This window comes from Macrobrachium nipponense, chromosome 31 (assembly GCF_015104395.2).
Source record: "Macrobrachium nipponense isolate FS-2020 chromosome 31, ASM1510439v2, whole genome shotgun sequence".
Taxonomy (NCBI): domain Eukaryota; kingdom Metazoa; phylum Arthropoda; class Malacostraca; order Decapoda; family Palaemonidae; genus Macrobrachium; species Macrobrachium nipponense.
Genome location: NC_061093.1, coordinates 33,316,649 through 33,339,712, shown reverse-complemented (window position 1 = coordinate 33,339,712; position 23,064 = coordinate 33,316,649). Strand labels below are relative to the sequence as shown.

The 23,064-nt window shown below is 36.4% G+C and overlaps 2 protein-coding genes across 2 annotated transcripts in view; one reads left to right on the top strand and one right to left on the bottom strand.

Moving 5' to 3' along the window:
- The window catches only part of LOC135206817 (protein SERAC1-like), a gene marked incomplete in the record, with an annotated part of 105,994 nt that extends 101,517 nt beyond the window's left edge, over window positions 1-4,477 (bottom strand). The window contains 2 exon segments of the mRNA XM_064238307.1: window positions 266-406; window positions 4,342-4,477. Of these exon segments, the coding sequence (XP_064094377.1) occupies window positions 266-324 (59 nt within the window).
- A 6,539-nt stretch (window positions 4,478-11,016) lies between these two features.
- LOC135206816 (peroxiredoxin-5, mitochondrial-like) lies at window positions 11,017-16,351 on the top strand. The gene is given in 7 exon segments (XM_064238306.1): window positions 11,017-11,094; window positions 12,528-12,584; window positions 12,586-12,613; window positions 12,616-12,662; window positions 13,482-13,566; window positions 13,569-13,612; window positions 15,734-16,351. Coding segments are annotated over 7 exon segments (537 nt in total). The 3' UTR covers window positions 15,932-16,351.
- Window positions 16,352-23,064: the final 6,713 nt, after the last annotated feature.

The window sequence follows — 23,064 nt, the reverse complement described above, 5'->3', positions numbered from 1 at the left end:
ACGCAAATAGGGGGGGTCCACTGTACTATATAGTACGTATATATAACTAGTTCTCCAAGGTAACAGTGCAAAAAATACTTCTTGTGATTACAAAATTACTTTAGTATACCCTTTTGTATGAATAGGTTAATTTACAACAGAACAACAACATTGCTGCATTTTAAAATAAACAACAATTTAAGTTTAATTGTTTAGCAGCACTATTGATACACTTCACATTAGTACATACTCTCTCAAAAAACTACATAAATGAATAGGTACGCACAAAATAAAAGTTGAAGCTAGTCCTAACTTTGTTACAGCAGTAGACGGAATGAAAGTCATAATTCTGGATGCCTAGAAGATACGATGTCTAGATGCGTGTCCAGCAAAAGACTACATACCCAAAATACTGTAATCTGATAATCTGTAAAGAAAAAGGATGAACTGGTACTAGCAACTAACATTACGAAATACAGGATGTATAGTTCAATAAGCTGTTAAAAGTATGATCATAAAAAAAGTAACTACTATAACGGCAACAATTAACAAATAAAAGCATACAGTAATGTGTGCCACTTTATATTCTAAGAAATAGACATAAAATTCAAACAGGTAAACAGATACAGTATAAGCTAATATCATTACTAAATAATTTTTTTTTTTCGACTCAAAATCGCTTATCTGATTTGTCTATTCTAAACATAAGAAGAGGTTCATAATAGTTTCTTAGGATTATTGCAATAAATATGCAATTACTGTACACCAATAAATATTCTTAAATAGTACAAAATTTTGTACATGATACATGTTTATAATGATTTATTATTAAAGTATAAGACTCGTTAGAAAACATGTGGATGTCTACTTCTGCCAGAGACTTATCTCTTTTAGACAGAGTGGTTCTTGGTGGTAGGTTTCTGTTTCCTAATAGTACATAGCAGTTATGACTTGGACCATCAATAAATGGTCTCTTGTATGTAACTTTTTCATAAGTTGTATTTCAACAGAGATCTCTCACATTCACAACTGATCCCTTTATCTGCTGAGAGCAACCAGATTTGCTGAACAGCACCAACAGTATGCAGTAAATGTGCCTCGCTGTCAAACTTATCAGTTCCAGAGGTCCTTTATTCTTCACACCAAGTAGTTGGAACTTTGGAAGTTCATGAGAAATTGTAATGTATTGCTACCCTGATATGCTATTCTTGCATTTTAAGGTATTTTTATCTATTTACCTAATTATTAATTTATTTCTCATTTTTAATAAGTAGGATCTCTTCTTTCTGTACTTCCCTTTGGTACTTCCTCTTACTTCTTCCTAATGAACACCATCTTCTTTTTTGGGAAACTGAATTTCAAGTAAATGGTCCACCCTGTGGGCTTGTTCCATATGAATATGTTTCATCTACTAAATGTAATAATAATAATGATACAGAAAATGTGAAATTGTCACAGCATTACTTTAACTAGAATAATAAAAGGGGCTTTCATTGCTAAAAAGATCAGTTCAGTTCAACAGAATTCTCACAATAAAAAGAAAGATCAGTGTTTCCAGTGACTAATGCAATCTTGCTTTATGGTGCAGAGGGATGGCCTACCTGTGCACACCAATTCCAGATACTAAATAATCATTGCTATTACTTAAGAAAGACTATTATAATGTTACACTTGTATTACTAAGTAACAAATAGAACGAATTCTGACAATTCAAACCCATAAAATTAGGTAATGATTCTGCTGGATTTGACATCTTTACAAAATGGATGACAGTCAAATTTGGAGAAACACAACAATGGAAAACTTCTTTTAACACTACTCTAGTTCTGTGAAGTATGATCTGTATCAGCATAAAACAAAGTATTGGGAAGAAAGTAGTAACCTAATAATGAAGTCTCAATGGGGACAACTAATCAGAAAGGACTGTGGTACTGACAAAAGAGGTGGAAGAGTGCAAGGGAGAGAAGCACATAAAAACAGCATTTAGTTCATGCACACCATGAACACTAACGTTTGTTGACCATAGAATTTGTACAAAATATTATAATACAAACAGTGATAGTAATAGTACTTACAATGGTTCACCTATACATGCAAAGAGTATCACCACAATATGAGACACAATCATAGTGATCAGCAAAAGCATGTAGTAAAATAATAAAAAGCTTCAAGGCATTGCAGCAAAAATCCAAGAGTAATGAAACAAAAAAATGATTGTTCAGAATGCAATTGTTAGTAACTAAATTCAGAGAATCATGACAAACAAAACAAAATGGAAAGGGAGCCATAGAAAGCTACTCTCAAAGGTGTAATTATTTAGAGCAGAATTACCCAGCTAATGAACAGAAAATGCCGCATCGCCCCTGGGCAAAACAAAATTTTTTGCAAATGAAAATTTTTAACGTCCCCTGTGGTTAAAAAATGCATAAAATGCATGAGATCCCATAAAGTCTGGAGGTGGATCTGAGTAAATGGGATGATATTGTAAAACATAACAGAAGAGTTGTGGAAAATCAAGACCAAAATAAAAAAATGAATGGAAATGACATATTTCATATTTTTTTTCACTGCAGAAAATGGTTGGGGCATTTTGAATTATCAGTATCTAAGGTACTAAGAAATGTGTCAAATTCAGAAAAATACTTTTCTGTGATAATAAAACTCCTTTAAAAATTTGCCCAAAGAATGATTCTTGAACATACATATGTATTGCAATTTTCCATATTTAGCGACTACCAGACTAGGAAATCCAGGATTAATGATATTCATGGTAAAAAAATAAAAACTATATTATTTTTATTTTTTTTTGTAATGTGCAGTTTTATAGTGTTGTCTATGTGGAGTGAGCACAGAATCCACAAACCTGTAACTAGTATGTCAAACCAGTTTCATAAACTAATCTCTCAAAATTGCTTTGGCAAAAAAAAGACTGAGTTTTACCAGACTTCAAGTTAAACGAAGAATAGACTACAGTCCAGCAGGAAGCAAATGGTATAGATGCTCGCTACAGTAAGCTATTACAGCCTAACCTTGACACAACCTAAGAAACCCTCACTTGATAGAGTAAATGACTGTGCGGCAACATACCAGCCACCTCTCTCGGAACGCAGCCACTTCCCAAAAAAGTGCTTGAATTATGCCATTGTATATTTCTTAATTTAGGACAAAATACTTACTTTGAAAGAAGCATAGAAGTCTCGGTTTGCTGCTTGGATGGGCAATACCTCTTGACTGATGCTCATGGCAGCAAATTCAAGTACTTCATCGGGAAGGTGGCTGCGTTCCGTTAGAGAAAGCCCAAAAATGGCTGCATTCCATTTGAGGAAGCCCCAAAAATGGCAGCATTCCATTCGAGGTAGCCACTATGTCGCCTCTCGGTCATTGCCCTGGTTATCGAAGACTACAGTACTTTACAGAATGACAGGAGCAGGCTCTAACATTAACTCAAAGCAGTAGGTAGTTAAGTCCATCTTCCTGATGTTTAGTGTAGGTAATTCTACAGAATAGTTCCGCACGCACTGCAAGGAACGTAAAAGCGGATACGACACCCACTAGGGATTGGGGCGTCCAATGTATTTCGCCCTGTTTAGTACTGGCCCCCGGGGGTTAGGGTAAAAAACCGCATGGTACAGGGGTGGACCATGTACGATCAATATGTACAACCCCAAAAAAAAAAAAAAAAAAAAAAAAAAAAAAAGTACATTATAACGCGTCCTGACATCGGAGATGGGCATCAGACGCGACTTGTTGTTGGTGAGAAACGGAGCTAAAGACCTCTACTCCGGTGTAAGGACGCATTATAATGTACTTTTCTTGGGGTTGTACACATTGATCGTACATGGTCCACCCCTGTACCATGCGGTTTTTTACCCTAATTACAGTCGTCCGAATAAATAGGCTATTACATAAATTCTTGTTCAGGAGGTAAAACTGCATAGAAAACCACAACTGCCATAGTCTAGGCCGCCGCGGAATAGTACTGTAAGCTCTACCTTAGTGTAACTTAGAGGAGGGGGGGGGTCAAGGCAATGGGGGGGAACTCCTCCATCCCAAAAACAAATTCCCCGGGTCACAGCATGGAGTTCTAAGTCAGGTTAGGAAGATAAGGTCAGGTTATATTAAAACATGTCATTGTGTTTGTGAGTTCTCAAACTACTGTCAGTATCACTGCCACCGGTAAAACTTTACTTATAGCTACTTAGCCTAGCTGTGAGGTACTACCTAGTAGTAGCTAGGTAGTAGGTTAGGTACCTACTAGTAAGTAGGATCATCTAGGACACAAACTTACATTTAACGTAGGTAGTTTTAGCCTAAGAGAGGGACTCAGTTAAGTAACCTAACAATTAAATTTTTGTTCTTTACCTTATAAACCGATGCACTGCATGTAAAAACATGGATATCCTCAGTCAAATGAAAATATTCGCATTCAACTTCCACGTAACATTTTAAAGTTATGAAGTTCACGTTCCCTGGGTACTTGTGGGCGAATCAGCTTCACTGTTAGCACGTAGATATCTAATCTTGTTTAGTAAATGTTGAAACAAAGTAGAAGAAGACTATTTCAGTTATATTCTATCATTACAAAAACTACTATACTCCATAATATTCCACACATAATATGCAAATACATGAAAAATAAAATGTATTACTTACAATTTTGTTACCATTCTCCATTGCTTCTGTAGATAACTTAAGACACATACGAAAGCGCCCCTTGTTTATATTCTATCAGCTGATTTTTACGCAGGAGCATAATAATAAACAAACATAGTTGCCAACTTTTCTTGGCAAAAATAAAATTAGCAATTCAGCAACAGAAGGCAAGGGAACTTCAATAATTACGGTGACAGTAAATAAAACTGATCAATAATTACGGTGACAGTAAATAAAACTGACTCTCCCCGTATGACTATATTTACGTTTCTATTATGTTATAGTTATTTTTTAGGATCCGCATAGACGTGTGGTTCACATGATTTCAGTGCAGTAAATAATAACTTTCAATTTGAAATTTCGGTTTTGTGGTCGACACATTCCATAAGAATTTATTGTTTAGAAAATTATCCAGGTACCAAAAGGTCCTTGCAAGATTTGCTTATTAAGACATAAGTATGGTTGGAAAGTAAGGTTCACAATCCATGAATAATTTACTACTTAATCAAGTGTGTGCAACGAGAATCGTCAAAAGTCTGTGGGCGTTGAGTTCTTACAGTTAAAAAAATGGTCTAGACTACATTAAAATTAAGAATATTCTTAAGTCTTTGCTTCACGGTTCCTAGCAGCACACTCTACAAATGCTTGGAGTATCCATATTTCATTAATTTATTTTGAATTCCATTTGCCTTGGAATTAAATCATTAACTTTTTCACTTAGCAAATAATTCAGGCCAAACCATTGCTGATGGACTGTTAACTAGTCTAATCTTGGGTTTCATGATTATTTTTCTTTTAATGAATGCCAAGTTTCTCGTGATAATGTTCTATTTTCGCTATATTTCATTTTTTTATCTGATATTCAGGTGTTCATTATCATTTTTTTTTAGTAATACTCCAACGTTCCTCACTGTTTTTGTATTACTGTTGTTACATTTTTTATTGTTTTGAAACATCTTTCATATAATTTATTTTCAATCATTTTCTGGTGATCTTGGGTTTTGCTTGCTGTCCTTTATATGTTACTTGTTTTGGTTATGACTTTAGTAATGTTCATTGACATAAAGAAATGAGAGTCGTCCACGGAAAAACTGAATGATACTACACGATTTTTTTTTCTTTACCTTATTTTGGTTTTAGGTATACAGCCTCCACACGCAGGGATGATTCCTCTATGGCGGACCCACCCCCTTGTAACATTTTCAAAAAATAAGATGCTTCTTATATTTTATAATTGTGTTTTCGTGTTTTTTCGTCAGTATCAAAGCTCCTGCAGATTAGGAGTCTTTAGTTCTTTTTCAAATTTGCTTCTTGTATGATCTTCACTTCAGGCAGTATCCTTGGTGCACAATGTACAAATGCTCTCTCACCTGACTTATAATTTGTTCTGGGTTCAAGTAGCCTCTAGTCTAGAGCTTCACTTGCATGCCTCACTTTAATATTCATTTTAGGTCTAAAGAAGCTTAAACAGTTTCTCAGGCGAGTTGGTTTTACCATAGTGATTAACAGACCGTAAGAAGTATTTTATTATCTATTCTTGCTTTTACTGGGAGCCAATGTAGCTCAATTAGTGTGTGGGGTTATCCTATTACGGGAACGTAGTTTGTTTTTATTATTATAATCTGGCGGCTCTATTTTGCACTCATTGCAATTTTCTAAGTAGGTAGTTGGGGAGACCGTAATCTAACGTTGCAGCAGTCAAGCCTCGTAAGTATTTGGTAGTAAATTGCTGTTTTCAGAGTATCTTCGTTTAGGTATTTTCTAATAATTGCAATGTTTCTAATTACTAATGTTAAGTCTATGACAATTTCTTGCAGTAATCATATTGAGTTTACCAATTTTGTTTATATACGATTTATTTTATGATTTTCATGAACCTCGGGTTCCCACGAGATGCATGGCTTAACCGACAGAACTTGCAGGCGAATGTAAAACCTACATAGTTTGTTTACAATAATCCGTAAGGGTTTGTTAGTGCTTGCAAGTGTTGAAGTTTATCTTACCAATGACATTTTAGTAGCGAATAAATGTTGTTTGCCTTCTTCTCCTTCAGTTCTGCTCAAGGCACACAAGAACTATTGTTCTCGACCTTGACCTTCAGTCTTGCTACCTTGCAATGGTCTTCGGCAACACGACTGGTAACACTGCATCAACAATGGCGACCGTGCTCAGTGTAAAACTTACGCAAGGAGTTTCGAGGTTTTGTACCAAGTCTCGTTTTTTTTTTGGGGTATTTGGGGATTTAGCTCTCAGTCGAACCATGTCAATAAAGGTCAGTGATAGAAATATGTATGTTTATGGTATGAAATTAAGCAGACCGTCCTGAATGCACTTTTAAGTGTACTAACGATAAAAAGGTTAGTTTATAGGTAACTAGCCAGTATCCTAGCGAAGGCTAAGCGAATCTCCTACCTGCTAGGCGAGGCCTATGTAGATGCACCTCGGTTGAGTGTAGTCTACCGGCAATTGAATGTCCCAAGTTTAGTTAGGTGTTCATAATTGTCAGGAATACTACTTAGATAGCCAAAAGTGCTCGGGTTTGGCCTAGGTATAGGTAGGCTGGCGGGACTACCGTAGTTTAGGGTAAAACATCAAAGCAGGCCACGCAGGCCAGCTACCATCAGTGCAAGCCACCCTCCGAAAAAGTACATTATAACGCGTCCTGACACCCGAGATGGGCATCAGTCGCGACTTGTTGTTGGTGAGAAACGGAGCTAAAGACCTCTACTCTCCCTTTCGAAGTAAGTATTTTTACCCAAAGTTAGAAATTAAGGCAAACCATTTTAAGATTTAAACAGATTTAAACAGAGGGTACTGAAACGGTCTCAAACGTAGTGCACATCTCACCAAAACGCGTTCAACATTTTTACTTACAACTCGAGGTATTTAGAAGATTTTGACGCCATCTCGATGTTTACGGAGTAGCTTGTGTCAATAAAACTAACCATTTTCCTGTGATAATCCGCAAACACCACTTGTACCACAGACGCTGGAGCACTTTTATCACAACAATCGAAACACGATTTCTCATCAACAACAAGCCAGGCGTAAACAGCTGTTGGGGTAGAAGATGACGAGAAGCGTGCTCTTGGCTAATTTTTAAATAAGTAGTAAAACATCAATATTTTTACAATATTTATGATGATTAATTTGAAAATATTCGTTATTGAAAAAAGTAACTCGACTCTGACTCAAATTTAAGTAATTATTTTCTGAATTAGAACGTCTTTCAAGTTCTGTATTATGACGTCACGACATCTTGACTTTCGTACCTATTGTAAATAATTGCTATACTCAACTGTCATTGCAGAACAGTTTACCAGTTATTCATGCAGATTGTTATCAGCTATAACATGTAATTGTTATAATCGTAATGCGCATATATATCTTTATTATTTACTTTTTGGATATATGAAGATGTTTTACTGCTGGATTATCGCCGTAGTGTGACGCAATCGTTTTCGGTCCATGGGCCTGGCCCCTCTTGTCTGTTTTCGCACCATAAGAAATTATGGGGCCCGAATTTGCAATGACCAGAAAGTCGTTAAAAGAGGAAAGTTAGCATTGAGGGGCATATGTTTTGACTGAGAAAAATACAAATTTATTCAATAGCTAGCTTGTAAAAAAATACTTGGTTATAAAAAACTTGATTGACAACTAAGCAGCATGTCTACTATGGGTTTCAGAGACAGTGCAAGCACGTTTTTGGGCAATACCTATTTCTGTAACGAACACTCTTAACAGAACGAGATTTTGCTATAGTGCATTACACCCAGTGCCGTAATTTATAAGGGTATCGTGAATCACTAATCGTAAAGAATAACGACACTTGTCCTTGTACCAAGAGACAAAAAACTCCATTATGCAGAAATGGATACGAACACGCGTATAAAGCTCCACCTACCCTCCTCCCCAACCCCCCCCCCCCCCTCCACCGCCATCCCCGCTTTCTTCCTTCCGTTCCTCCGCTTCTTCTCTCTCTCTCTCTCTCTCTCTCTCTCTCTCTCTCTCTCTCTCTCTCTCTCTCTCTGTTGCCATTCGGTATGTGTGACCCTCCAAACTGGGTATAAGACTACACAAAACCTTGAAATTGGTGAAATTAGGCTATGTATTGGAAGTATATATCATAAATATTTAAAGCAATTTATCATTATTGCATTACTATGACAACTAGAATTCATGGAAACAGTTTATAACCTGTTAAAGCGTCACCCACGTAATTAATACGTTTACCGCGATCTAACTCGGATTAGCGCCTTCAACGGGATATTACGTTCAAGACTTTAACTGTGCTTGTCAAGCCGTCAGCCCCGTAATAACGTTTACTCGTATAGAAAGTGTAGGAACATCATTTGGTAACACTCTTCAGCACATGGGAAACTTATTTCCAGCCTGGCAACTCTTTCCTGGTGGTCGCTTATGCTAGAAAACTGCCTGTCCCTGTTGGTTTTCTTTCAATACGCTTCGGGCGTTTATCGAGACAAAATTGGATTTCGCTTCTTTCACAATGAATGTCCCAAAGAGGAGGCATATTTCTTTAGGTGAGATCAATCAAATACTAGATGAGGAGTGTGATATTGATAACCTATTTGATGATGAGAGCTCTAGTTCTGAATCCTCCAGTGATGATACAAACTTTTCTTCCAATTGCGGGAGTGAAGATGACTTTTCTTTGCCGAGTGACTGGACTCCGAGAGAGAGAGAGAGAGAGAGAGAGAGAGAGAGAGAGAGAGAGAGAGAGAGAGAAGAGAGAGAGAGAGAGAGAATTTCCTACAGTTAATTACAGTATGAATAACAAGCATAAAAATCAATATTAACTTTGAAAAACTATCATCAGTGCTATGATCGCTGATTACAAAAAAGCGTGACGGTACGTTAGCAGCGAGCTCATCAGGGGCGGACGCTTAACAGGATAATGGAACGGCGTATGTGTGAAGCCTCCACTAATGTGGCAACGATGATTTTGCCATTCTTAGCATGCAAACATTAAAGCATGCAAACATTAAAGGTTACATTTATTTCTGGCATACGATTATTTAAGAAATTAAAAATACTAAAAAAGACTGAAATCAATGAAAAGTGCTAGCAAAAACAAAAAAGCAAAAAAAAAAAAACGTAGTCGTTCCTCTATGCACTTTTCCGTATTCGTTCCTCTATGGTTTTCGGCAGCCAGATGTACGAAAACGTTAGAAACATTTGATTTTATCTACGTTAGAAATATCTGTAATTTTTCGGGGTAATTTGGTTGCAAAAAAGGATAATATACATGAATTAAATCAAAATTTTTAAAAAACAATGTAAATTTAAACTAAATAACGAGTAAAGTAAACAGTTTAGGGAATAAAACTTGCAGTTTTTCGTCGTCTGTCGTCGTCTGTCGTCGTCTGCGCTGTATTTGTAATTGTGTTTATGGCGCGCGCGCTTAGAAACCAGGAACAGCAACGGGTTTAAAGTGCAATGTGGAGTGAACTGAGACCAAAATGTGTATAATAACAATCAAATAAGCACTGTGGAGTTTCAGTTGTGATGGCAGTAAGGATAAAAAAACGCCGATTACAAGGTAAGAATGAATTCAGTTCCAACCATAACCCCGGGAATAACAAGTTTCATACTTTCACTAATATAGGCAACAAAATGTTTGTTTTATTGTGCTGATTACAACTGCAATCTTGAGTAAGATCAATAAACGTTACATAACATACGCTAACATTGTTCAAATGAGTGCTGGGAAGGCTGGGGAAAGATGGTGTCCGTCACTGATGAGAAACCGTCCATGAAAAACGTAGCCGCATATTGGATTTCAAAACTGCCTTGAAAACATATTTTACGAAGAGCTCACATGCTTATTTTAGTTCGTATGGGGCTTTCATATATCACAATATGTTGACGAAACTTCAGTCTTTTAAATGGTATGCTTAGAGTTGCAATTGTATTCATGTTTCACCAATTAAAATATCGAGTGAATTAAGACCCGTCTACCGTGATGAGGGTTGGCCTGTACTGATGTTTTCCCCCTACCTAGGCTACTGCAGCCGCGTCTGGTAGGTACCTAGTTAGGCTATATAGTATATAGTAGTAGTAGGTAGGTACCTACGCAAATAGGTATACTAAATGAAACTCAGCAGCTGGACAATTATCAAGGGATGAAAGAACCAAAAGTTTTACAGGCAAAATTACCTAGCTATTAGGTACCTAGGTATCAATACCTAGGTAACATGAGTTTTTAAACTTTGCCTTTGATGTAATGCTGACAAATTTGAATGTTCATTTCAATCACAAATGCTGTTAGGGTAAAAAACCGCATGGTACAGTGGTGGACCATGTACAATCAATGTGTACAACCCCAAAACAAGTACATTATACTAACACGTCTTGACATCGGAGATGGGCATCAGACGCGACTTCTTGTTGGTGAGAAATGGAGCTAAAGACCTCTACTCTGGTGTCAGGACTCGATATAATGTACTTTTCTTGGGGTTTTACACATTGATCGTACATGGTCCACCCCTGTACCACGCGGTTTTCACCCTATATAATTCATTTCAACAACCTCTGTCAAGTAAAGGGGACCAATAAGGGAAATGAAGGTTTTATGACGATGGATAACTTAATGGATAGGTTATCCATTAAATGAAAGTGGGGCCCCAATTTTTAATCTAACCTGATCTAGCCTACTCTGATCTGTCTTAGGTATCTAGAAGGGCTTGCCTTTTTCCCTAAGATCCCCCATAGGGCGGGTAGTGTCGTCAGTGCCACCTCATTCAGTGCAATGTAGGCATTACTTAGGGAGGGGTTTTAAATTCTTTGCAGCATCATTTTGCCCCTAGCTGTAAATACTTTTCATTCCTTTTACTGTATCTCCGTTTATATTCTCTTACTTCCCATCTTACTGTCCACCCTCTCTAACAATCATTTCATTGTGCAACTGCAAGGTTTTCTTCCTGTTACACCTTTCAACCTTTTACTGTCAGTTTCCATTTCAGCTGAATGGCCTTAGTTGCCCCAGTGCTTGGCATAAAGCCAAAATTCTATGTAAATCAAATCTTCCCCAGATCTAACTTAACTTGTCTCCAGAGGTGTCGGTTTTTCAGTGGGACAATCTCGCTCTCTCTTTGGGTGGAAGGGTTAGAAGTACTTATGGATATACCTTTAAGGATACAGATGTTGAGATGACTTTGAAATGATAGGTATATTAATATAATCTCAGAAGTTAATACAATTAATTAATTATAATTATAATAACTGTAAATTTGATGTAGGATGTTATTTAGGTATACATTGGTATTTGAACTTTCAAGAAAGGCAGTTATACTCAAGCATTTTGAGACGGGGGGATGGTTAAGTATTTGCAGATTTTATCCATTTGCAGGGGTCTGGTAAACATCCCCCACGAATACGGGGGTCTATGTATTAAAGACTGATTGTGTACTTATGGATATTATGGATAATATGAATTACTTTTTAAAAATTGAATGCATTTTGTTGTATTCTGAGAAAAAAAAAATTATATGGTCTGTGAAATGTCTACTGATTGTAAAAAAAAACCTATGGGTTTTGACTTTGTTTGTAAATAAAATTAATGGATTTTGTGTGTCTTGTAAAAAAAAAAAAAAAAAAATTGTGGATTTTGACATGCCCAGTATATAAACAGATGTCCCCACTTTCTCTGTGGTAGGCAGAATGTATGCATTTTTGTATTTATATTCATGGACCTGTCCACTTTGGGAATATACATTTCTCAACAAGCAACTCTGTACGCCCCCATTTTTTTTTTATTGAAGTTTTTTTAAGATGAGGATATATTCACATAATACTATATATTTTTTTACTGAATTCCATGTCATTTTATATTGCATGTCCCCTGTGTACTGTGTAACGTATTTGAATTTTTATAGGTTGGAGACGAGATTCCTAGTGTAGATGTGTATGAAGAGACCCCTGCCAATGCTGTCAAACCTTCGGGATGTATCAGCAGGACGTAAAATCTAATATTTGCTGTACCTGGAGCCTTCACTCCTGGGTGTTCGAAGGTATATCTCTAGTTTTCTGGGGGAGAAAGTTTTTTTTTCCTACTTATAAATCAAACAAATAGCTTTTGAGTAGGGCTAATCTTAGGGATCCCATATTTTTTTTTTTCCTTTCTATTTATTTTTTTTAAGTGACCAAGTTAAATTGTAATAAAATTTATGTATCGTACTAAGTTCAGCAGTCAAATACAGTCAGGGAGTTAATTTTCCAACTCTATCAATAGGCCATGTATTTCCCATTTATTTTCCAACTCCATCAATAGACATGTTATTCCTGTTTATTTTCCAATTCCATCAATAGGCCATGTTATTTCCTGTTTATTTTCCAATTCCATCAATAGGCCATGTTATTTCCTGTTTATTTTCCAATTCCATCAATAGGCCATGTTATTTCCCAATATATTATGAAGAGCAAGGGGAGTACTGTAGTTGTTATGCATATGCACTAAATGATTGACAAGATAGTTGAAAACAAATCAGGGGAAGTTGCCAGTTGATGTTTGCCATCGCTTCCAGTTTCAAATTCTTTTATTTCTAGTCAAAAGCATTTTAGTTAGGAATTTCATTGTGAGGATCAAGATTAATAAATAATGAATGACTGCTATGTCTACTTTGGGATTTTTTTTTTATTTATATCATGAAAATACAGTACTTATGAATATTGTTAAACTTATGCTTCACCAAACTCAATAAATACCTGTTGTGGGGTAATAGGTTTGTAATGAATTACTGTACCAGTGCGTAATGAAATAAAAATGTGTAAACATATATACTAACTCCTGATAAAATATGTTTAAGGGATGTTAGTAACATTCTTTTCAGACTCACTTACCTGGGTACATTAAACAAGCAGATGAACTGAAATCCAAAGGCATCACAGAAATAGTTTGTGTTTCTGTAAATGATCCTTTGTTATGACTGCATGGGGTGAAAATCACAAAGTATCTAATAAGGTAAGAGTATGTCTTTGATACTTGCATTCATTGTATGTAGGCTTTATGTCTTTATGTGTGTTCTTACAAGAATACAAACCATTATCTTTAACATAGTAGTCTTAGCACCACCATGGAAAATTTGTTGAAGCTTGGTAATGAGATAGTAAATTGATGGCAGGGTATTGCCAACTCACGGTTTTTTTTTTTTTTTTTTTTTTTTTTTTTTACCACCAGCTTGTGCAGACATCTTGTCCATTCTCACTGACCTTTGGATTGAAGTATATTTGAAGTATTTTCTTTCTTGATGTGTTTGTTTTGGATTATGAGTTTTATTACTCACTGTGAATGTTTTTTCAGTATAAAAGTAAGGGTACGTCTTAACAATGTATACACTGTTTGATACTTTATGTAGTTCTTTTGTCTGTATGCCCCACTGGCACTGGTTCCATTTGCAGGGGTAGGGTCTGTTACAAAGCTTCAGTGACTGGTCTCAGGACTGGTTGGTATATCCAAAGAAAAATAAAAATGATCTTTGAAATTTGGTACATCTGTGTAGCACAATTATTACATATATGGTAGTTTTATAAAAGTAAACATTCCAAGTAATTACTAAGCTATTACGTTCTTCGCTCAGCAGCTAAAATTTTGAAAGTTAGTGTGGCCATAATATCAGCGAAACACACCACACACTAAACACAAGCAAAACGGGCAATGAACCGGATAAAGGCCAAGAGAGGCTAACACGACTCTCGCCCAGGCGGTCAAAGAAAAGACTTGACGCGTTTTAGTGAATGGTCTTCGACCATTCTTCACCCGATCTATGCATGCGTTGCCAGATATCACAAGATTCCTTGCTTTCATCTGTTTTTTAACCAGATCCAGCTAGGCGCTAGAAATGATCCTATTGTTAAGACCTCAGGTTTGTAGCTATGAAAAATACAAATTGTTTTAGAAAATTTGTCATTTCTTGTTATTTGTTCGGGTAGGTGACCTTACCCCGCACAATTTTTGGGAAAGATAGGAACAACTTAGCTAAGAGCTTCAAGTTGTTCCTGCTGGCTGATGGCTGTAGACCAGTTTATGTTGGAATTTGTTACTTTTTCAATTGTCCATTTTGTTTTTAACTGGTGAAGTATTCTTGTATTGGTAGCCTTTCAGCACACTTAGATAGTGTAAGAGGTTTCTTTGTGAGACCCTTATTAACTGAATTAACAACTTTTTCCTCAGTTGGACTTAGTTGACTAGTTTTTTTTGTTATCACAATGTCAGACTCTAGTTCAACTAGCTTTAGGTATTGCAGCAAAGGCTACAGTTAGCAACTTACTAAAGAATCCAATGACTCACGTACACTGTGCACAGACAGGTGTGCTCAGTTGATTGAGATGTCAGGATTTTAGATGGGGGGCAGTAAAAAGTGGAAGACTTTGAGGTCATGTTTGAATAAACTGGCTAGAGACAAAAAGAGGACAGCAACTGGTTCCCAGACCTTCTTGAACTACTGGCAGAATTTCCAAGATTGTTACCTTAAAGGCTTCTTCTACTCAAACAGCCTCACTTTATGCATTTCCATCAGGGATTGTCTACTCTGGCCCTTACAGGTTACAAACTATCAGGAAGCTCCTTAGAAAGAAAGGGTTTTCAAGATCAGCTTCGGAGGCTATTGCCAAGTATAGGTGGCAATCCTCCGACTGAGTCTTAGGTCAAGTGGGCAATATCTCGGTCCTGATGCTGAAGGCACAGTATCTTCTCTACTGAGACATCTGTAGTGGAAATATCAGATTTTCTGCAATATTTGAAAACTTCTAGTATCAATGGTTATAAGGCCATGTGAAGCTCTGTCTTCTGACACAAGGTAGTAGACCTTTCCTCAAATCAGGATGTGTCAGACCTCATTAAGTCTTTTGACACCAAGAAACAGGAGGAGGCAGTAGTAGTCCCATGGAACTTGGATGTAGTTTTACCCTGAGAAATGTGTCCTTATCTTTTTTTAAGTCCAGTGTTGCAGCTATTTTGACAAAAATGCTACCTTCAGAATCTAATACATAACTTTACCAACACCTTTGTAATTACTTTGTGCATGCATTATCAAGATATTTTTTCCCTCTCTCTTTTCATCAGTTATTTTATTTTTACCCACAGATTCGAATGTTAGCTGATACCAATGCAGAGTTCACAAAATCCCTTGGACTGGAACAAGATTTAGCAGTTCTTGGTGGACTGAGATCAAAGCGGTATTCTATGATCGTTGAAGATGGCAAGGTGACACAGCTGAATGTGGAACCTGATGGAAAGGGTCTTACTTGTTCATTAGCTGAAAACATGCTTGCAAAGCTGTAAAGTTAATGCTAGTACTATTAGAAAGACAGTATGTTTACTGATGGTACATAGGCACCCATTATGTATATTACTTTAGATTTTCAGGGTATGCATATATGATATAGGAACTACTTGTGGAAGTGTCTTAAAAGTACTATAGCAGGTCTATAACATAAATTTCATTGTTGTTATTTTAGCTCCATTTATAGAATATCTGCTGGCTCAACTAAATATGTACAGACAACCCTCACCATTGATAGGTTCATGATTTGTCATGTGCAACCCTTTAAATAATGACACTATTGATAACTTCGTTTATAATGAAAATTATATACTGATGTATAGGTAGAAGTGAAAGACATGTAAGGTCATTGCATTATAACTTTTAATGCTTTGCTTCTTGTCAGATAAAGGATAAGAAAAGACATAATTGTAAAGAATACATGCCTGGAATGTTAGTGTCTAAAAACTGACTGCATGAGTAAGATGTTTTATATGAAAACAGGGAAAATGATAAATTTAAGTATAGCTACTCTCTACTACTAAACAAAAAAAATATATATATAATTCTACTTGCTTATTGACCAGCAAATGTCCTCAGAGTAAAATATTGCAGCATGCTTCTCATAGCTACTTTGTTCCAGCCAATGCTTGCATAACTTTTACCAATCAGTGCTCTACAGACCATAAAATTAGAAACTATTGATCAGAACTGAAAAGGTGACAATGTTTAGTCATGGGGAAATTCATAAAAGACATTAGACATAATGCAAGAGAGCACGGTACAATTGCATTTTTTTGGTGTGACAGAGAATGCAATCATCGATCTGCTGCCATGTTAAAAAAGAAACTAAGTAGTGAATCTTTGCAGTACTAGTTCACAAGATACTAAAACAGAACACATTAACAAATAAAAGATCCAACTAATTTTAATTTGAGTAAGCTTGTAGGGTAGGGTTGTGAATTCTAGAACTAAGCTATTGAGAAATTTCTGCCACTGTATTTTTCTCTCTACTGGTGAAGTTTCTTTGAGGATATACTACCTTTTAACAACAATGATTTAACATTACTGGTATTTAGCATTACCATCACATTCCCTCTCACCCAAAGCTAACTAACTTTAACTTTAAAAACACCCCCAATGTATCACTTACCTTGCAGCAGAATGTAAATTTCTCACGCTCATAAATTCATTATACCTTGTATCTTGCACCCTTCTTCATCATTGTAGTACTTTATTTCAAAAATTTCTTGCATTATCATTTGTAAACAATTTTGTGTCACTGCTGTTATTGTTAAACTATTGTAACTATTGCCTTTTTTCTTCCCTACTGATTGTTCTAGACTTTGAATACTAAAGAGGAAAAAGAATTGCATTGTGTAGTATCTTTTACATATCTATGTTGATTTTGAGGGAAAGACAGTGCATTATAGTCTACACATCAAATATGTTGACAAAGGAAAATGAATCTGTCAAGTGTTGTAAATATTATTGTAGTAATCTGTACTGTTATAATTATTTTTAATGGACAATCAGGTGGGAAGAGCATACAGAAACGTGAAAGACAGAAGGCAATATAGCTTCAAGTCATAGGAATGGTGCAAAGAATCTGTAATATGCTCACAAGTTTAAAGTTTACTATGGAGGGCTTACTAGAGACACAGCACCCTCCTCATAGGCTGCTATTTTGTTCATTATGCATGAACTGCTCTTTTAAAGCAAAAATTTTTGACCTTATGCATAATAAGTACTATGCAATGTAACAGAGTTGGACCAGACATGAACACAGGGATATTATAATTACTCTAACACCACTGAGTTGCATTTTTATGACTCCTAGGGCTCTCCTAAGTATGTAAGTAAAGTTAAGAGTCCGAGGTCTAAGTTGGAAGAGATTAGAGGAATGAATAGTTAAAAAATTCCATTTGGGAGTCTGGGATGTTTCAGAATTTTGCAATGCTCTACAGTGCACTTCTCAAAGCACCCTGTGGAAAGTACTGGTAACCTCTCGTGGGAGCACTTGGTAATGAGAATGTAAAAACCTGTCTGCTTTAATATTTTTCTTTCCCTGCTGAAGTTGGCAGCTCAGTGAGAGTATAATTGAGAAAAAGTGGTTTGGTATATATCTCTCATACTGTATCTAAAGCCTTTTCACTAACAAAAGATAATTTTGAATAAATTGAATACGAATAAAATGTTTAAATATAAATAGAAATAAGTTAATGTACAGTATTTTACTTAACAAAAGTTTTCACAGGGTTTCTAAAGTTTAGTCAACTATGATATGTGAGAATTTGAAATAAATTGCTACAAAATTCGAGTTTCATTTCACTGCTACAATCATATCTAATAGACAGCTGCTAAACTGCTTGTCAAGAGGGCCTTGTGCTTTAAACTGTAACCTTTACATTTATCTTTTACTGATGTATATTTTACAGTACACATTACAAGTCCTTTGGGTTTTTTTGGTTTTTCCATCTTACAATTCTATTCCCTATTGAAATTTTAAACTTACATATAAGAGTTGGTAAGCTGTGCCTCCTTGTTAGAGGAAACTAAATACCACTGGTATACATGTTTGTATTAGCATCTACAAAAGCAAATGTCTTCCCTTGCCTCCATGATGTAATGACAAGTAATCCACGTTGTGACTGAGAAAATTCAAAATTAGTTTTACTTTGGTGCAGCTATTATTTTTAGTCCAAAAAATATATCTGAATGATTTTGCTTCAATTCCCCACTGAGAATATATTTATTTGGATAAACTTCATTGAAGTAATCCCATGTTGTGCTTCTTTCAAGAAAAATGTGGTATTGTACTACCAAAGAACTTTGCCCCAACAAATTGGGTCTTGGAAGACGAGTTCACAGTAGTAATGAGGTCATCTAAATCAAATTGAGTGGTAGGGATGGAAAAACAAAAGCCAAATCCAGTACTACTATAGTAAGTTTATTTTTAATAGTCATTCAAGAATAAAAGCTGGAGAACCTTTGATATCAACAATAAGCCTCATGTAAATAGGATCTGTTGCCTGGTTTTGAATCTAATTATAATACATCCATTTACATGCTCCAAACATAGCAGTGAAACCTATTGCAAATTATTCTAACTTAATGCATGAAATAGCCAACCATTTCAGTAAAAGATTGTGATGAGACAAGGTTCCTATAAGACCGAATTGCAATGGTTCTTTGCCGTGTCCCTTCAGCCTCCTTTCATATTCTTTCTTTCATCTTACTTTCCACTCTCTTTAAATAATTCTTTCATAGCGTACCTGTGGAGGAACCTGGGGAAGGCCTACACCCAACAAAGGACTTTTGAAGGCTGAAATAATAATGATGTGTGTACCTGTGAGAGTTTCTTCTTAGCCCTTTATAACCTTTTATTCTCAGTTTTCCTTTCAGCACTGATTGACCTCATAGGTTATAGCACTTAGCCTTCGGCCAAAGTTGTACATTCTATTCTATTTTCTCCACACCAATCTGAACTTACACATCCATGATGGTCTGGAGCACTACCTGCCCAATCCCATATACGACAGAAAGAGGTTTCATGCTTGGCAGATGAATCGGCAAAAAACAACATAAAAAATAGTAAAATATCATCCAATCTAGTTTCAGCTGCATTAAGAAATGCCATTTTTGAATCCTTGAACTGTTTAAGAAGGTATGTACTACTAAATTTAGAAAGTTAATACAACGGAGAGCTACTGTAGCAATTGCTAAGGATAGAACATATGATCAGTTTTACAAAGCTAGATACCAAGGAGGGGCAAGGAAAGATATTTAACTAGCCCAAATGAGAAATAATAGTACCAAGGATATAACACACATAAGACAGATTAAGGATAAGGATGGAAATGTACTGAGAAATGAGAAACATAATAAGGAGATGGGAAGAATAGTTTGAGGCGTTATTGAAATGAAGAAAAATGAAAGATTTCTAAGAGGAAAAATGGCCACACAAATTGTGGACCAGTCACAGAAATAATAAAACCTTAGGTTAGAGTGGCACTGGAAAGATGAAAAATAGTAAAGCGGTGGGACCGGATGGCATACCTGTAGAAGCCTGGAAGGCTCTTGATGAGGAAGGAATTGACATATTGTGGCAGTTAATGAAAAAGATTATGGAAAGTGAGACGATACCCGAAAAATAGGGAGAAAGTATATTAATCCCAATATTCAAAGAGAAAGGGGGGACATTCAGTGTTGTAAAAATTATCGAGGAATAAAGCTCATGTCACATATACTGTAGGTATTTAAAAGAATTTTGAATGAAAGGTTACGGCAGCAAGTTTTCATCGGTAGACAGCAACTAAGATTCATGAAGGAGCTCAGTACTGTGGATGGTATTTTCGTTCTGAGACAAATTATGGAAAAGTACAGAGAGAAGCAAAAGTCTTACATATGGCCCTTTATAGACCTTGAGAAGGCATATGACAGAGTACCACGTCAGGAAATATGGAGATGTCTCAGGGAGAGATGAGTGATGGCGAAGTATGTCAGAATGATCAGGGAGATGTATAGAAATGTAAAGACCAGCGTCAGATCTACAGTTGGAAGAACAGAAAATTTCCAAGTTGGAGTCGGGCTACATCAGGGATCCGCTCTGAGCCCACTTCTGTTTTACATCGTCTTGGATGTGTTAACAGAGGGTGTCAGGGAGGAGGCCCCCCCCCCCCCCCCATGGTGTCTGCTCTATGCAGATGACATAGTCTTGGTAACCGAGAACAGGAAAGAACTGGAGGGGAAGCTTGAAAGCTGGAGATATGCCTTGGAGAGCAGAGGTTTAAGGATAAGCAGGAAAAAGACAATATTTGACAACCGAATTGGATGGCAACCAGCAAACAACAATCAAATTGGGCGAAGGAAACATCAAAAGGGTCCATAAATTCAAGTACCTTGGCTCAGTGATTGCCAATGAGGGGAACATGGAAGAGGAGATTAACAACCGGGCAGAGTGCACAAGGCAGTGGTCAGACCAGCAATGACATATGGATTGGAAGCAGCACCACTAAAGAAAACAGAGACAGAAAGTTGGACGTAACCGAGATGAGGATGCTTAGGTGGATGAGTGGGGTAACCAAAAAGGACAGGGTTAGAAATGAATTTAACTTATTAGGGGTACAGTAAAGGTCACTGAAGCATCAAGAAAGTGCAAGAGGCAAGGTTAAGATGGTATGGCCACCTGATGAGAAGAGAAGAGCAACACATGGCAAGAGAAGTGATGGACGTGGAGGTGGATGGAACACGAAGAGAAAGACCTAAGACCAGGTGGAGAGATTGCATTAGAAATGATGTGAGGGAGAAGAAACCCTGTATCAATATTATACACATTCTTTTCTTTATTTGCAGTCACTTTTTAACCATTTACTATTGCATATCATATACAGCTGTAATGTTAATTTTATACATTACATACATACATACTAATGAATACATACATACATACTACATACATACATACATATATATATATATATATATATATATATATATATATATATATATATATATATATATATATATAATTTTACAATACCTGAGGTGAGGGTGCCCATGAGTTAAGGCGGCACTGACTTATAACATTCTGATGTTACGTCGCTTTTTCAAATAAATTTATCAAGAATGGGTATATCTAGTTACAGAACCGTAAAGTTATGACGCAGTAAGCGCCTTACCAAACCTTACAACAGAATAGGTATCTAGTTATAGTGCCAAAAGCACCATTAACGGTGCCTATTAATAATAAGCACCGACTTACAGCGGAAATTAACTTCTGCATGGTGCTGGAACAGAACCCCTGCTGCAAGTCTTACAATTTAAGTGTGTGCTAATTACCACACACTTGTGATAGTCATTGCAGATTACCTACTGGTACCCTATCTATTTTCAAATAAATTCCAGTCAAGAATTCATAATATCATGCTTGAATGGGGTGCATAATGTCTTTAATTCTTGTAGCAAAATTATTGTTTATAAATTAGGGTAAGGAGAATTCAAGTAATGAAATCAGCATATTGGGGGAAGATGTCTAACATTTTTACGATTACATTAAATATTAAACTTTACACCAAAGTCAAATAATGCAACCACATACTTTTAAAATGAAAATCTCTTCCCACTCCTTTAAATGGGTTAATACTAAATGATGCAAAAAAGTGCACCACACTTCAATTAATCCAAAACCAAATCAATGTCACCCAGTGTCAAATGATGATTTTTTTTTTCGGGGAGTATGAATGTTTCAAGTGAATAATTTGCTGGCATTCACTAATCAAGTATGAAAACTAATTGATTTACAAGTCCAGGTCAATATTTTCAAGGTGTTGAAGAACTTTTGGCACTATACTTGGAAAGTCGTGAGGGACTGTAAACAACCCATACTTAAGAATGTATATTTGAACTTTTGCATTTTTTTTTATGTTGCAACGGTTAGTTAACATATTTGCTTGCATATCTTCACAATTTCCAGCAATGTCCCAGGATGTTTTGTCACTCCTCCAAATTTTCACCAATGAATTTAGTCAGTTTTAACAGTAATAACCTTGAGTGTAAATAATGATCATAATAAGTAAAGAAATCCAGATGGAAACAGACTTATTATCCATCTAGAAATAGCCTAGCCCTTGCAAGTGATGAATGCCTCACTGCCACACAAAACCGGCTTTAGTATTATCCTAATGATGGAGCTGTTTACAGGCACCAACAAATGCCCCTTGGATGTGTTTAAAGACACCAACAAATGCCCTTTGGATGTTGTTTAAAGACACCAACAAATGCCCTTGGATGTTGTTTAAAGACACCAACAAATGCCCTTTGGATGTCATTATTGTACAAGGCTAAGGGAGGGACAGGGGTGATCACCCTTCCCATTAGAGCTTGTTGTGTAAAGTTAGGTAGGGATGCATTCCTGAATTTCATCTGAAAAATGTTTTGCCCATAGGTTGGGTAGGATTGGTGGTCTAGGGATCTAATCAAAGTTCTCCCTCACCCCACCCCAACAAAATCAAGTAAGCCCCTAGCATCCCAGTTATGTTAGACTGGGAAGTTAATGTATACACATATGTCCTTGCATTTTACTCCATGGCTTACAATGCTTCTGGCAAGGTTAGGTGAGGGTGGTGTATAGGGGAAAGCCCCTGCCAGGCAG